Below are 15,866 nucleotides of genomic sequence, written 5' to 3'. Positions count from 1 at the left end.
GGAGGAGTGAGGAACAGAAAGGCACAAACAAGTCCCTTCCCACTTGGATCTCCTGACTGAACCCGGCAGATTCCCAACATCTTATATCCATGTATAGGAATAAACTGACACCTATTGGCAACTTTAATATTACTGCATAAAGCTGCTTTTCTTCAAACTAGTGCAAGAAACAGCTTCTCCTAACTAGATTTTTCTTTAAATACACAGATAATGTAAGAAGATAATTTAGAACTTTTCTAATTGTGACTGAAAAAACATCCAGAAAATTTTGTTCTCCTTTTTAACAATAAAACTCTGACCCTTCCAAAGTAAAGTATGATCTCTCAGTAATACACAGGTTTTAAGAGGCTATTCTAATTGATAAACAGTAGCACTAGTCACTAACTTCTTAGAAAAAAAAAAAAAAATCATTTTTTTCTGGGGTGAATACTTTCTTGGTGTTTAGAATTACAACACACACAATCTTGGGAGCAGGTAAATGACATCCCAATCCTAACCACATCCTGTGACAGAGCAGAGCACAAGCAGTAGAAAACATACAATTTTTCTCTACTAAAATATCAATTACTGTGTTACAGATGCTGAGGCAGCAAAGGGACACTTACAGTAGAGGAACAGCTTTTGGAGAGCACCTCACCCTTCCAACCCGTTGCCTGCTACTGAGAGGCAAATCACAGGGTACAGAAGGATGAAGGGGAGTCTGAGCAAAAAGCTCCTTCATGCTCAAGATATATGTGAAAGCACCAGCAGGCAAATACCTGCCTGTAATTTTTCTACTACAACACTTTACTGGCCTGCTTGAGCTTTGGGGCCTGCTAAAGTAAGGATACGTTAAAAAAAAAAAAAATAAATAAATTACCTGGGCTTAAGGAACAACGAAAAATTAAAAGTGGGCAGATCGCTGTCAGTGTGTTTTCAAACTGCTGCCTATGTGTACAACCTGAAACTCAAAGCCTGAAACTTTTGCCCATATCTGTGCAAAACGAACAAAAGGATTTTTCAGCTACCTATGGATGTCAGTGTAGGTGCTCTTCACAACAGCGAGAAATTAGTTACAGCAATAATAAATATGCAAATGAGGCAAAGATTCACAGAGTAACATTTGGGGTTTTTCTGAAGCAACAGATTTCCTGAAACTCCAAATGAAGTCATGGAGACCTGCTTTGAGGATTTAGAAAAAAAAAGAAAAAAAAAATCTGTTTTATCTCACTCCACCACTACAGCAAAGAGACTGAAACCAATTATTATACATACTTGTAACGAAGAATTTTTTGGTGAAAGTACAGCTGTCAAAGGCGGCAATTTTCTCTTGTAGGACTACAACAAGTATCCTGAAAACACAGAAATGGAACATGTACTTTAAACATTAAATGCATTGGTTTAAAGATTCAATATCTAAATGTAATTATTTCAAAAGCATCGATATAAATTCTACAGTGATAAACTGCCAGGTTACCAATACATGGCAGTTATTGAGGATTCTCTCTCATCCCTACCACATAACCTTCATTTCAGGAAGTACACAGATCTGATACAGAACAACACAGCATATTTATGATATACCTCCTGCAGTAAAAGCTCCATTAAAAAGAAAGAATGGAATTGCAAGGATCCTGAATTACTTTCAGTGACTCAAATAACAATCAAATCAACAATCGGTAGAACACACGCTAAATTTTAAATAATCCCATTGCCCATCTCATTGCAAATTTATTAAACCATCTTATTTACTAAAAGCAGCGTTTTTTTCATGCTAAGGACAGCAGCACACAAACACGGCCAAGAGAAGCAGAATTTGTGCCAATTAGCAAAATTACAGGTGTATGTTTATGTGTTCGCTTGTGCATGTACACACTTTTATTATAAAATATTGTTCATTACTTGAAACAAATAGCAAAGGCCACATGATAACTGCACGAAACACCATACTGTCTAAACGAATAAAGGCCAAAGATGCAAATTTGGAAAGTGAAGCATTTTGAAAGCTTTATAACTGGGATACATCTTCTCCTACATTCATGACTTCCCAAAACCAAGTTCTTAAACTCTTGAAATGAAAGAACCACCTGAGAAGCTGACAAATAGATAAAATCTACCAGCTATCTGGAACATTTAGCAATATGACATAATTAATTAAGAATCTGATTATTCTCTCATTAGGAAGAATACGAGACGGTATTTTTTTTTTTAATTACCTGACAATATGGAACATTATTAAATGCTGTTCTAATAATTTTAATTGTAAAGTTATGATGTAACAAAAAATTAATTGCATCTCTCAATGAATACATACCTAGCACTTTGTCTAAACACTATCTACTTTGTAGATATCTACCTAATGTTTTATCTAAACACTATCTGCTTTTATCTAACACTGGCCACTTTCCATTTGTCTGATACAGAAGCTGATTAAAGTAATAAGCACTGTTCTGTATCTCAGATTCTTTCAGGACTCTGGTTTATAACATCTCGTCCTGGGATTCTGCCACTGCTCTGTTTACCAGCATGCCTCTACCTAGAAACAAGAAGTACAAATTCTTGGAAAGAAAGGTAGAAATAAGGGGATATTTTTGGACAGAAGTCTTTCATGTTCACAGATTTGCAGACCTAGATGGGGAAGCACAAGTACACTTGCCCAGTGAGCAGCTTACTTGCCAAAAGAAGAGGGCAGAACACGTAACTCAACAAGAGGGATTCAGATGTGTTAAGTCATACAAGAAATTCATGTAGGATTCTTATTTGCTTGTAGCTCTAATTGTGAAAAAGATGCTTCCCCACTCCCTTCTGATTTCTAAATCTCAGTTTCCAAAAGTTATAAACTCTGAATATATAAATTAATATTAGTTTTAGACAAAACAGTAATTTTAGTTAAATGACATATCTTCCAATTGCTTGAACTGCAAGAGAGAAAATGCTTCAGAGAAAAACAAAACAAAATAGATCAATTCTAACTTCTTCCACAAAGCCTAAAATAAATTCAACCAAATGAATAATGGAAAAACTTTGAATTCATGTGCAAGTGTAACATATATACAGAAAACCTATGTATATTTGATTGTAGTATTTCCCAAACCTGTAGGTTATTATTGTCTGCTCTTTGAAGATGTACTGTCTTTCTGCATAAATGAAGCCTACCAGATGGATGATGCTGGAGTATAAATACATAAATAATAAACAGTTTTCCCTTCTTCTGCAACTCAAGCTTTATTTTAAATTCAAATTTTGGACTCCATTAGGCTATAGTACGGTTAACGCACCATTAGCACTGCACTTGGCCACATTTAATGCATTTTCAATCTGAAATAGTGAGCTTTCCTTGGATAATAACAGTATCTGATACATTCCAGAAAAGGAACTACCCTGGATACAGCCACACAGCTTTGAAGTAGCTTTTCCACTTTCACAGCTTAGGAAAAGAAACATTAGCACCTGGAAAGACTTTTAAGTTGGGAGAAACTTTGAACGATTGTTTGCTTTTTGACTGTTTTTACAATTGGATTTTTCTTCTGCTAGGAGGCCAGACTGGAAAGATTTACTATCATCACACTGTACACAAGGGAACTTTAAATTTTTCAAGGGACAGTTGCAGAGATAAGTACTGAACTCCTTCTGACAGCTTTTGAAGGAACAGTGACCTATGCCTGGCACATAACTCTCACCAGCTCAACCACTTCAGTGAAAATTTTTTGACATAAAAATCACATCCACATCCTACAATAAGCAGACTGATGAGGATAACAAAAACTACCATCCTTTACTTCTTTAAACATTCACACCACTAACTATCCTCTTCATTATTAGATTAGTTGTGGAATTAAAGGTGTTTGTTCAGTAGTACTACTTTCCTTCTGCAACTTACTTGACCTAATGTAGCCACTACTGTTTAGATTTTGATGGTACAAAGATAGACAAACGTCTGTTTAACAAAACCTTTGTAGCTTCTAGGCTTGCTTGATGTTTTTTTAAATTTTTTTTTTAATGTATTTTTTCCCATCCGATCTCCAACACTGCTAACTTCCCTTGGTTGCATGAGTTTGATACATGCTCATATTCTTTTGTGGTCTACACATACACAAGCATGCAATACATGTATCCTACTGTGATACAAGACGGGCACATAAAACGTATTATTCTGATATTTCGTTTTGTTCTTAATGATTTGTGTTATTATGACACCTTCCTTACTGAAGGGCCATCAATTCCAGTAAGCAAATACGTATTGCCAAAGATCTGCAGTCAGGTCTTCGGTCAGCGCTCTGCCTTTAGCGCAGGAATCATATCCCACAACTTCCCCAAGGCACCTAGAGACATACAGTGACTGGTAACAGTGCTAGCTGGGTGTGAGGAAGCATTAAAGCAATCAGCACCATCACAGACTTTGACCAAAGTCACTGCATCAAATTATCTCATCAGGAGTGCCAAGAATATCAAGATCCTCGTGCAGGGATCCTGGGTGTTCTCTTCCATCTTAAAAAGGTGCGGTAAACTACAGGGGTGTTCAGTTTTGTGTGTCTTGGAGAGATACAGTTCTAAAATTAATTGACAAAAATCTGAACTCATGATTCTATGGAAACCATAGATTCTATTCTATTTGAACTCTAGGATGCTCAGCCTTCTAAGCCATTTTCTCTCAGAAATTAGGTGATGTTATCCCAACTAAGAGATGCTGTTTTGTTATTTGACTCACCAGAACATTATTTCCCGTAAACCACAGACTGCACAGTAGGAATTTTTTGGATGTGCAGGAAGGCAATACATGACAGAACAATGGAACACAAACAAAAGAGACATAAACTCTAGTGCTCTATACTGTTTAAGCTCTCAGTGATCCCATTTCTCCATCTGCAGGTGGATGATAGGGAATTCCAATGATTCCTGCTCCCCTTCACTGCAAGTGAAAGAAGCTTAAATGATTTCAGATGCAAAGTGTTTTGAGCTTATTAAATGAAAGCCATTGGAGAAGCATACTGTCGTATTCAAATGGAAATAGTACTTGAGAAATTAAGAACCAAAGCTATGTTTACAGGAGAGTCAAAATAATGAAGTCAGGGACTGCATATACAAGAAATTGTAGCCATTACCAAAATTCTGCATGCCCTAACACAGAAAGAATGCACAGTAAACATCCTTACCTTTTATTGCAATGCAGATCATAAATAGGAGTTTTGAACTGTATGGACTTGACCATCTCTCCTGTTCGCAAAGAATAAAGGTCCACACAGCAGTAAGGTGGGCTTGTGCTAAAATGAATAAAAAGATATTTTAATGGAAAGTTTTTCTGTAAAACCGCTTTTACATTATTTCAGCCTCCCTATATTATTTAGCATGCTAAATAAAAAATCCAGCAACCTGGGCAGAATGCTGGAGAAGAAAGGGTGAATATAAACCTTCTAAATTAAGGGAATGTATGATTCAAATTAAGTTATGATATCCACAACAGTCAAGAACCTGTATTGTGCAACTAATTATCATGCACTTAGTTTCCTTTGTCACAAATAAGACTGTGGAAAAGCAGATCAGACCAGCAAAATACAAGCCATTTGATAGGCATTAAAGTTTTAGACCGCATTCCAGTTATTTAAAAAATATTCCGCAAAGTAACACTTTCCTAAAGGGAGTACTTACTTGCCTCTATGCAACAGCTGAATCATATGACTTGATTTGATAGAGACACATTACACAGAATTTACATTACAACTCTGATGGACTTTTGTTTGAACTATATGGATCTTTTCAACTGCTTTGTGTCACTTTTATCATTTTAATATAAATAAAACTCCAAGGTCATTTCTTAATAAAAAGGCTTGCTTTCTTTTGAGAGGGGGAAAGTGCTGAGTGTTCCGATAGACTTGAAGAAGGTAGTGGTGGAAACCATTTTACAAGCTGAGGAGAGGCTTTGATGTGGCAGTTCTTTTCCATAACACCTTTTTTCCCCTCCAAGAACGCATTAAAATGTTGGCTACTTCTAGGTCAATGAATATGAAGGAGCACAAATCGCCAGCTGTACAAACATATACTAAGTATTGGTAAAAGCGGGTGTTTCCCATTGCCCATATCTGCTTTATTTTACAGAGTTTAACACAATTCCTGACACAACACTTGCTTGTCTTTTGGATCTGCTCAAGCTGCTTGAGAATATTCTGGAGAACTGGAGTACAAATGCCAACTGTTTACCTCTAATGCCTCAAGACAATAAAACGGTATGTACAATAAGTATGCAGCAGAGAAACAATATACAGTATGTGCACAGAAAGACAACCATCAAAGAAATAATAGAAAAAATATATTTTGACATTTTGCCTACCGAAATTCTTCCCAAAATATACATTTTTCTAGGCACATACCTCGACTAATAACTAGAGGGTGCTATTTATTACTTTCAAGCACTTCAAAAGCACTTCAAAAACATTTTTAGAAGAGCGAGACTCAAGTCTAGTTACTTCACATTAGAAGCTCATTGCTGCTAGAAAACTTAGAAAACCACAGCAAGGTCTATATATAAACTTTTTCTTGATTTAAGTACATTTATTACCTACAGGAAATTAATATTTTGATAAAAGGGTACACAGCTTCTTATTTCAAAACAAAAATCACTGATATAGCTAAAATTATATTAGCATAATTGATACCGATTACTATTTCCAAATATGCCCATGTTGAACAGTTCTATTTTGACTTGACATATAGCTAACTACATGACTCAAGAGTATGTACCTTTAATACATATTGCATCAACAAAATTACGGGTAATAATCCTGTCACTCGAATAATTATTATTATGTCATACCTTTCTTTCAGCTGATCATGGTAAGACCATTCTACCGATGCCTGTTTAAATCACACTGGCTAAAACCCAATAATTTGAGTTCAAGTGCTAATAATCAAGTAGTAGTATGGACCAGGTCAGAAGTACTGTGAAATTCTACATAGCTCCAATTCAAAAGTCCTCTTTCCAAATGTTAGATTTCTTTTAATTCCACGGTACGCTGCAATCCATGATCAGAAAATAATATGCATTTTTATTGTTTTCTGAAGTAAATACAAAGACAAGGTCAGACATGTTGAGGATGGTCCTAGGATCTGATCAGTGAAACCAAATGACAATATCCAGAAAATAATACACTTGCAGCTCTTGCTCCATCACGCTTGTGTCCCTGGCAGCACAGACACTCAGTATTATCGTGAGACTTTGGATAGACGACAATTCTTTCCCAGAAAAGTCCCATTTTTTGGCTAAGTGCTTTATCCGCCAACTATGACAAAAAAGGGTGGAAGCACAAACACTTGATCTTTCTTTGGCAATCTTTTAGTAGGTGGAAAGGTAAAAAAAATGTTTCAATCACTAGAAAAACTTCTCTCTTTACCATTTCCTCCTCGCTATTTTAGTCCCTCTACCTGTTCAAAGTAATGGCTGTTACAAACCTCATTTGCTACTGAGCACTCTCAATTCATTAGAGACAACATTCATTAAATTAGTGTAATTTAAATTTATAAATTCTACTTTGACAACTGTGTACCTAAATGAGTAATGGCACAACGCTGAAATCCATAATGTCATGTTCTTTTTTCGATCAGGCCTCAGTAACAACTCAATAAGATGGTTTCAACTCGCTGAAAAGGAAAAAATCAAGGATTTTCATTTCATTGTTCAACAGAACCCCGTAACGCAAGGATTCTCCAACAGTGGAAAATTTCATTTATTTTCCAAAGACATTATTTCTCAACTATTCTAAAATGATGAGCCTTTCAAATGGTCTTTCTTTACCCTCCTTAAATCTCCTCAGCTAGCAGCAAGATCAATTCCTCTAGAACAGGAGAATGAGGATTATAGACACAGATCTAAGGATTCATTTCTCTGCCCTAGCACTTACAGAATAAGAGTACCTTGATTAGCCAACACTACTCACAAGCAGTAATAAGAGCTATCCTTCCCTCCTCCATTTCAGTGATGTCAAAAGTTCAGGCTCAGTGGTTCTGTGTACTTTCCTTACCCAGCCTCCGACACGCAATGGATTCTATATTGACCCATTTTAGTGTATTAAATCAACGGAAAAATAACACTTTGTCCTTTCTTTCTCCTCTAGAGGGAATTCTCCCCCAGGTTACTTCACCGAAAGGGCTCAGTGAAAGGTCTAACAAGCTTGGAAGCAAGAAAGGAAGAAGCAGCACATGAATTGAGCAATAAAAGATGTGCAACAGGGCTGCAAAAGCTAGAACTGGCTTGCCATCACAGAGTTGCAGCACAGTGCAGCTTTTTCTGACACTTCATGGCCTCCACTAAACCACTCTTAATTCCCAATCTTCTTCGAACAGGGAAATCAGGGATTTCTACGGCCCACATGGCAGAGGAAGTCAGACTCAATTAGAGTATTCCCTTTACATGTTCTTAAAGTTAAAAATCTAGACAGAGTCCTGAATATAGCTTTTCAAAGGTAGACAACTCCTTTTCACTCATTATTTAAGAAGAATTTGAACCCAAACCTGCCAACATCAAAAGCAGAGGATGAATGTGTTTCCCTTCTTCCGTAACATTCATACCACATACATTATTGCATTATTCTGCTGTTACCACATAGCAGGAAGATTTACACTAAGCAAAATGCCCCATTTAAATATACAAAAAATTACTGTGTTCAGCAAGACAAAGCATCATTATTGATAAACATCCTGGGGTCCTTTGAAGGGTCTCTAAAAAAATTTACTTAGGCAAAATGCTTTGTTCTTAATTTTCTTCACTATCAAACAAATGCACTGTCAAATATTAAATATTAAAAATTACACCACCTATGAGGATGAAAAATAACATTTAGTGCAATTAATATATTTAAATTTCAGCTACAAAACCAGAAGTATCCAAACTACCACAGAACACCACCAAAACCACCACAGATTGCAAGACAGAGCCCCACAAACTTGCAAAAGCATCTCTCAGCAATCGGAAGTTCTTGAAACCTTAGAATTGTATGAAACTAAAACTACTGCATCTTTCTCTATTTCAGGAATAGTCATGAACATTCATTTAATCAGTGAACAGGTAACTGTGCCTGAAATATAGTAGTTGATGGCCTATCTCAGCCCGTGCTAACAACCTACCACCGTTTGGCAGAAAATAAAGCAAAGAATCTTCTAGCTAAGAAGCTTTTCTTCTGATAAACTGAAGGACTGAAGGTTCATGTACGTCTCATTGATGAGAAGGGCTCTGATCACATTTGATTATGTAAAGGGAAGAGATTAAGACTGGAATGTGAAAACACTGTGTTTTGAGGTCTGGTAGTAACAGTAAGTCTGTCGCAAATAAAATTTTTGCAAATTACTCTTGCAGACTGACACATTTTCATTACGTATCCTGATTATTAAAATAGCCGCTTAATGCAGAGATATCAACAACTTCTTTAAAGGTTTCACCAGATTCACCAACAACTTCAGAATGTTGGCATTAATAAATACACAAATACACTCAGGCTCTCGTATCTTTTTCTGTGACTGCTGCAGTGCAGGGATAGAAGCAAAATAACAGATGCCTTGTACAGCTGGCACTTGACTACATCTGTGCTTCTGCATCACGACATAACTATCACCTCTTCACAAATTTGCTAGCTATGAGTCACACAGTTTATAAAAGCTCTGTGTAAAATGTTTGCACACAGAGGCAAATATAGTGTACACTTTTAATATAAAAAAAGGAGAAGACTGATGGAACCAACATGAGGCCAAAATTTTCTGTGCCTAGAAAGATTTTTACTCTGCCTGCTCACAAGTGTTTACTTTCCTCCCTGCTGCCTCTCCCCACTCTGCCATGGGATGAACAACACCCCACTCAAAGGCAGAATGGACACCTATTACAGAATGGTCTCATGAGTCCAGAAAGAAGAAAAAAATAAATGTTTGAGAGGTGTAAAATTGAAACAGAGATTTTGCTGGAAAAGCTGACCGCCAGGCCTTTATAAGGGTTTCTCTATGTGGAGCATTTTCCAGTTAATTGTGGCATTTAAAAAAATCATGCCAGGATGGAAGCTGTTTGGCCAACATACTGCATCACTGTATATTTTATACTGTCTTCACAAAAGATAGGGCTAGAGCCTTCAGGAAAAAAGAGATCAAGGGAAGCACTTCCATCCAGCTACTTTTTTTTGCTCTATATGTATACAACATAGGCTTGATGAGATACACTTGGGAACAATGACAGAAGTTATCACATCGTAACACATTTGAGATAGCAAGAAAATAGCTAAAATAATAGGTTCAACCTTCCTTAGGGAAAAGTGTACAGTTATACAGGGCATTGTTACAGTACAAATATTTTCTACCACCTGTACTCCTTTACACAGGCTCTGCAAATTTATTTGTTATTGTTATTAATATATAATTAAGTCAATTACTATTAGCAGCCAATGTGTTACTGTATTAAAATGACAAAAATGAATTAAAACTTTAGAAAGAGGTGAAATTGTATCAAATGATGAGATCCCATGAAAAGATTACATGGACTGATCTAACAAATATAGAAGAAACTATCACTTCCCAAGACCACGACATTACAGGCATTCTCAGCAGTATCGGTATTAGATACAGCCTATCAAATCGTGTCACAAAAAAAAGTTGTGAAGATTAGTGAACTTCAGGATCTGTTGATTCAGTTGTTATGCCCTGATGTCCTTTAGTAAAGACGACGTAGCTGCCCGCAGACGATCGCTACAGCATTGTCTACCCAGAGGCTCTTTTTGGTAACTTGACTTCACGCGACGGAACAAGGGAAAAAGCTTTTTTCCAGCTGCTCTGTATAAATTGATCCTCGTCGAAGGTGCCACTGCGCAGTATGCTGCATGTCCCTCTCGCCTGTTGAAACTGCATTACAATGAGCTCCATCTTTCTCTCATTACACGAAGAATTACATTACATCTGCCTTGTTCTGTACCCTTTCAAGGCAGTTTCTTTCTGTAGTTACTCAGAACAAATATTGCACGTATTAGCAGCAGGTTTTTCAGGAGTAATGATCCCTTTCCCTTTTATAATTTCCACACTAAAAGATAAAAAAAAGATTTACTCTTCCATCATGTATTGACCTTCCTAATGTGCAGGGCAACATAGAGTTTTCTCTAATGAAGAAAAGCATAAAAAACTTCCACCTATCAGCATACTTTATTTAACATATGACAAAATGTCTTTCACTTAATCACTATTCCAGTTTTAATACTTCCAGGTATTACCTGGCAAGATATTTAATTAACATTCAATGAATTCATATTCGAATTAGATGTCAGGGGGCTGTGAAACGGTATGAGTTACTGCACAGTATACAGGAGCAGCCCAATACAATCTCTACTGACCTCAACAGAACAGTGTCCATTATCTTCTGAAGCTAGATACAAAAAAACCATATATAACAAAAAATACAGAAAATTTCTTGCTAAATATAGCTGACTGATTTATTTTATTAAAGACTAAAATGGTATTTGTTACTGCAGTTGCTAGAGAACACCACTTCCTACCAGCTGGAAAATGCTACTTCCATACCTCAGAGGCCAAATCTTGCTTTCCTCAGGCCCATGAGTACCCATCGATAGAAAAAAGTGACAAATCCACAAACGGGAATTACATTCCCCTGGAAATCCTAATAACATTTAAACCTAGAGAAGCTTCAAGCCTTCTAGCACACATTATGCAGATCAGTAAATTTAACAGCTGCCACTAAACCAGCCTCAGACAGCAGGTCATGTACTTCCAGCCAAAAGCAATTTGACTTTTATCATACAGTTATCACTGGTTCACATAAAATTGAAGTTATTAATTAAAAAACAATCAGGCAATTAGTCTGTCACGATTTGTCTGTTATCTTTAAAATCCTGTTTCACAAGAAAAAAAGCTCTATTTTCATTTCAATGTTTCGAAACTAGGTCAGGTGACTGGTTTTATTAGTTTGTTCTGAAGTACAATTTAGTTTTCAAAAACATAACCTTTCACCGTTTCTAAAAAATTTGATCATTAGCGTACGTATGTTACTGAACTGCATGTTGCCAGACTGACTTTTCATTCTACAATAGCCACACTAGTACCACTCTTCATTATTCTAATGTATTATTCTTATGTCGCTTTGTTTGCATGCAATTTGCAATAATTTTTTTTTCAAGCCCAGCAGACCCAACATAGAAAAGAGCCTTATTTTTAATTACTTTAAGAAGTGCCTTTAAGAGCAGGTAAAGATATTAAAACTTACACTGAGATCAGACTCAGAAAACCTAATAGTACAATAATCTCTTACTAGGCCCAGCTTTAACAAACTGGGGGGGGGGGGGGGGGGGGGGGGGGAAGTTTATGTAAATATTAAAGTTGTTGGGTGCCTTAAATGGAATATACCTTCAAAACTCATTTTACGAAAGAGATTATTTCACTGTCATGTCAGAAGGAGCCATTACACCATCTAGACCTCCTGTCTAATGCAAGCCGTTAGGTTTCACCCAGATGTGTATTCTCACACCTAGCTCAAATGCTTTAAAAGCAATTCAGCCTGGCCCTGAGCCTCCCGTCACATACAAAAAACAGGAAAGACACAAGCGACAGCAAGCCCAAGGAACTGGCTGGACAAGGCACGCCCAAATGATCTGTACAACAAGATACTCCGGAAAGATATATTTTTTTTTTAAATTACTGCTCTATAAATCAACAGAACTACCAATAAGTTATTGGTAAATAAAAATATATTTTCATATAGGAATGAGGAGGACCCTGACAGCGACACAAGTTTCTAAATAGCAGTGCAATGGCTAAGATTATCCAGTGCCCTGTTCTAGCTGTGGCCACTCTCTGATGCTTGATAGAAGAGGAAGAAAAGCAAAACAAAACCAGAGTACACAGTACAGAGTTCATTAATTGTTTATTGGAAAAATTCCTTCCTGAACCTTTACACTGGAAAGTTGAAGCATGAGATTTGATTATGATCTTTGTAGTAATATTAACAGCATGTTGAGACTACAAAGGCAATTCTGTTCTCCTCAAGGCTCCTGAAGAAGGTTTGCTCAGATTAACAGATTTCAATACTAGAAGGATCATCTTCTCTTTCCAGGCCATGCACAAAATGTCCCAGAAGCTCAAAGAAATTATTTTTTACCAAGCAACCTAATCTTGTCTTAAAAGACTTCAAGCAACAATGAGTCCTCTATTTTTATGGTAAGTTGTTCCAACATTTAGATCATTTTATTTTTATGAAATTACTTCTTATTGCAAGGCAGTATTTGCACATATTCTGCTTTTTAGCTTTTATGTCTCTGTCAACAACACAAAAAAAGCTCACTGCATTCAGTTACCTTTTGCACAAATCAGTAACCATCCAAAGCAATCCAGTCACTAACTGATCTGCAATAAAGTGAAAAAGACTTTTAAGCCTTCACTTGTAAGGTTTGTTTTCCAGCCCTAGCACGTATTTGCAGTCCTCCTCTGAGCTCTCTTTAGTATTGCATTATCCTCACCTTCTTTCTGAAGGATGCACACCAGAATGAAAACTCTGAAAAAGAAATTTCAAGGATTGCAGTATTTATTCCTTAAACACCACCGGAGAAAATGCTTTCATTAAGACTTTTACCACCTAGTCCCCTAAAACTCCCTGGCTGTCTGCATCCCAACTTTTCACAGTAAAAGCCTGAAAACTCAATTCTGCAAGTAATTTTCTTACTTTTATTCACAGTACTTAACAGATTCATTCAAAGTCAGGAAAAGCAGAGTAAGATTTCTGAGAAAGTGACACTTCCCAAAAATGTGTGTGTACCAGAGAAACACAAAGCAGCAGAGACATTTTAAGTGTACCACAAATTGCAAAAAGCATGGAAGCACTTATTTCTAAATAAGAAAAACCTGTACTGATCTTAGACACATGTTACTACATCTAATCCTTTAAATACAAAAGAGGAAATTATTCAATACAGTACTAAAATATTTGTGTTAAATACCTAGAAATCCAAACTTCAGTCTTGCATCTTCCTCAAATATTTTGATCTAGATTATCAGTCTAGTAGAAAAAGTTCCATCCTATCCTCTTACCTTACCACCTTCACAGTCTCACAGGCATATAATAAAAATATTTTCACAAAGCCATCACCTGTGCAGAAACCATTTTGTTACGGGTAAACTACAAGTCTCAGCCTGAATACCAAAAAAAGACATACCAAAAGAAAACCACATTGTTCGCTCATGTGTGGAAAGAAAAAACGATGGGACTTGTGTGATTGTGCCAAAATGACCACTAGACATGAAGCAGTAATGCCATCTGTGTGTACAATACGTAAGTAAACCACTAATTTTTTGAACAAAGGAAACAGATAAAAGGTGAACTAACACGCATCAGTTCCTGGGACCAGGTAGGCAGAACAAAGATGCAAAGAACTGGGAACAGAGGTACCACTCCTCTCAAAGTCTTTTGATGAAAATTCTTGAAAAAGATCAAAACAGTACCTAAAGCATTGATCCCTACATCTTACCAATGCTAATGTTGAAAAACCGCATTAATCATTTTCTCCTAGTTTTTTTATTTCAAGGTTAGTAGTATTTTGTTTCTGCAATTTCAGCAGCAAGGCATTTCTTCAGCGTAGAGTCGAAATGTTAAAACGACTCAGGGCTGGCTCAGGAAGGACTGGTTTCTGCCTCCGTGCATAACTCAGGTCGTGGTCTGCGAGAGAACCTGAGGCTTGGCAGTGGTCTGCTGGTCCTGGAGGTTGCAGAGCACTGCAGGAAAAGCACCAGTGTCTTGTTTGTCTGTCTCTGCAGTGACATAAATCCCTATCCTCAGGTAAAAAGAACTATATCTTACTGGACGGTGCGGTGCTCTATAAACCTTTCCTGCTTACAGGAAAATTTACATCATCATAACTGGCCGCCCAGGTATAAAATAAATTATAGAAGGCAAATGTGTTAAGCAACCATGTTATGTCATATCTATTTAAGCCAAAGTTATGTCGATTTTGTCTCCAGCAAAATGATTCTTAAAGAAGCTAAACTTCATTAAAAGGCAAAACTTCCAACTAAAAAAATTACATTGCCATGTGATTACAATGTTACACTGTTCAAGGAATACTTAACGGCAATAGCACATTAAAATAAGCTTACTGTAAAGCAAGTAAATTCTTTGCCTTATTCTTCACGTCTGGCCTCATGTATATGTTACCATTTTTAAGTGTTTTAAAACGTTCTACCCAGTCCTGTACACACTGTCCTTTTCAAAGGCAATCACATATATTTTTATAATCTATTAACTTTTTACCAATTTAATTAAAGAGCTATGGTGAAAGATACCTGCCTGTAGCAAAACATTTGCAACAGTGTACATTTGGAAGAGATTTAAGAACTTTCAATTAAAAGCCAATTTTATGCCAGAGAATTGCTCTGCTGTTTACTTCTATACTCTCCATATGGCTAGCTAAGGCAGTGAATTCACTTAATATTTGGAATTCACTGATCTTGAGCAGAAAACGTAAGTTGTTCTCTGTCTACACATATTTGAGTCTCTGCTCTATTACAGAAGACTACAAGCCTCAGTTTCTGCCATTAGATATTTCATTTAAAAAAGAAAAATTTACCCTATTTTCTGTTGGCTTCCAATCTGGCTTCTTCCCCACTGTTTATCCTTATTTATCGGTTCACCAGCCGATATTTGCTGTCGAGAGTTAGCTATACAGACTCCTGTGAAGCTGTTCTAATTACCATCCCATGAATCAGCCATCAAGTGCTGCTTCTAAGTGGCAAGGCCAGCACTCCCCTCCAGGAGATCAAGTGCATCCACTTATCATAACAATAGAGCATAATGGACATACTACACACATGCACCACCGAGAGCATTTATCACAGTGGCATGAACATACAAGACACTTCAGAAAAACACA

The 15,866-nt window shown here is 36.7% G+C and overlaps 1 protein-coding gene across 11 annotated transcripts in view; it reads right to left on the bottom strand.

The window, feature by feature from the left end:
• The window catches only part of BCAS3 (BCAS3 microtubule associated cell migration factor), a 372,048-nt gene that overhangs the window by 313,958 nt on the left and 42,224 nt on the right, over positions 1–15,866 (bottom strand). For all 11 annotated transcript variants that reach the window (XM_033004736.2, XM_033004738.2, XM_033004743.2 and 8 more), the window contains exons 8-9: positions 5,133–5,240; positions 1,255–1,331 (exon numbers count right to left, since the gene is read on the bottom strand). In XM_033004736.2, the coding sequence (XP_032860627.1) occupies positions 1,255–1,331; positions 5,133–5,240 (185 nt within the window). The remainder of the gene's footprint in view (positions 1–1,254; positions 1,332–5,132; positions 5,241–15,866) is intronic.

Source organism: Tyto alba, unplaced genomic scaffold (genome assembly GCF_018691265.1).
Source record: "Tyto alba isolate M040663 unplaced genomic scaffold, T.alba_DEE_v4.0 Super-Scaffold_19, whole genome shotgun sequence".
NCBI classification, from domain to species: domain Eukaryota; kingdom Metazoa; phylum Chordata; class Aves; order Strigiformes; family Tytonidae; genus Tyto; species Tyto alba.
The sequence above is the reverse complement of the archived record's forward strand: the minus strand, read 5'-3'. Positions and strand labels throughout refer to the sequence as shown.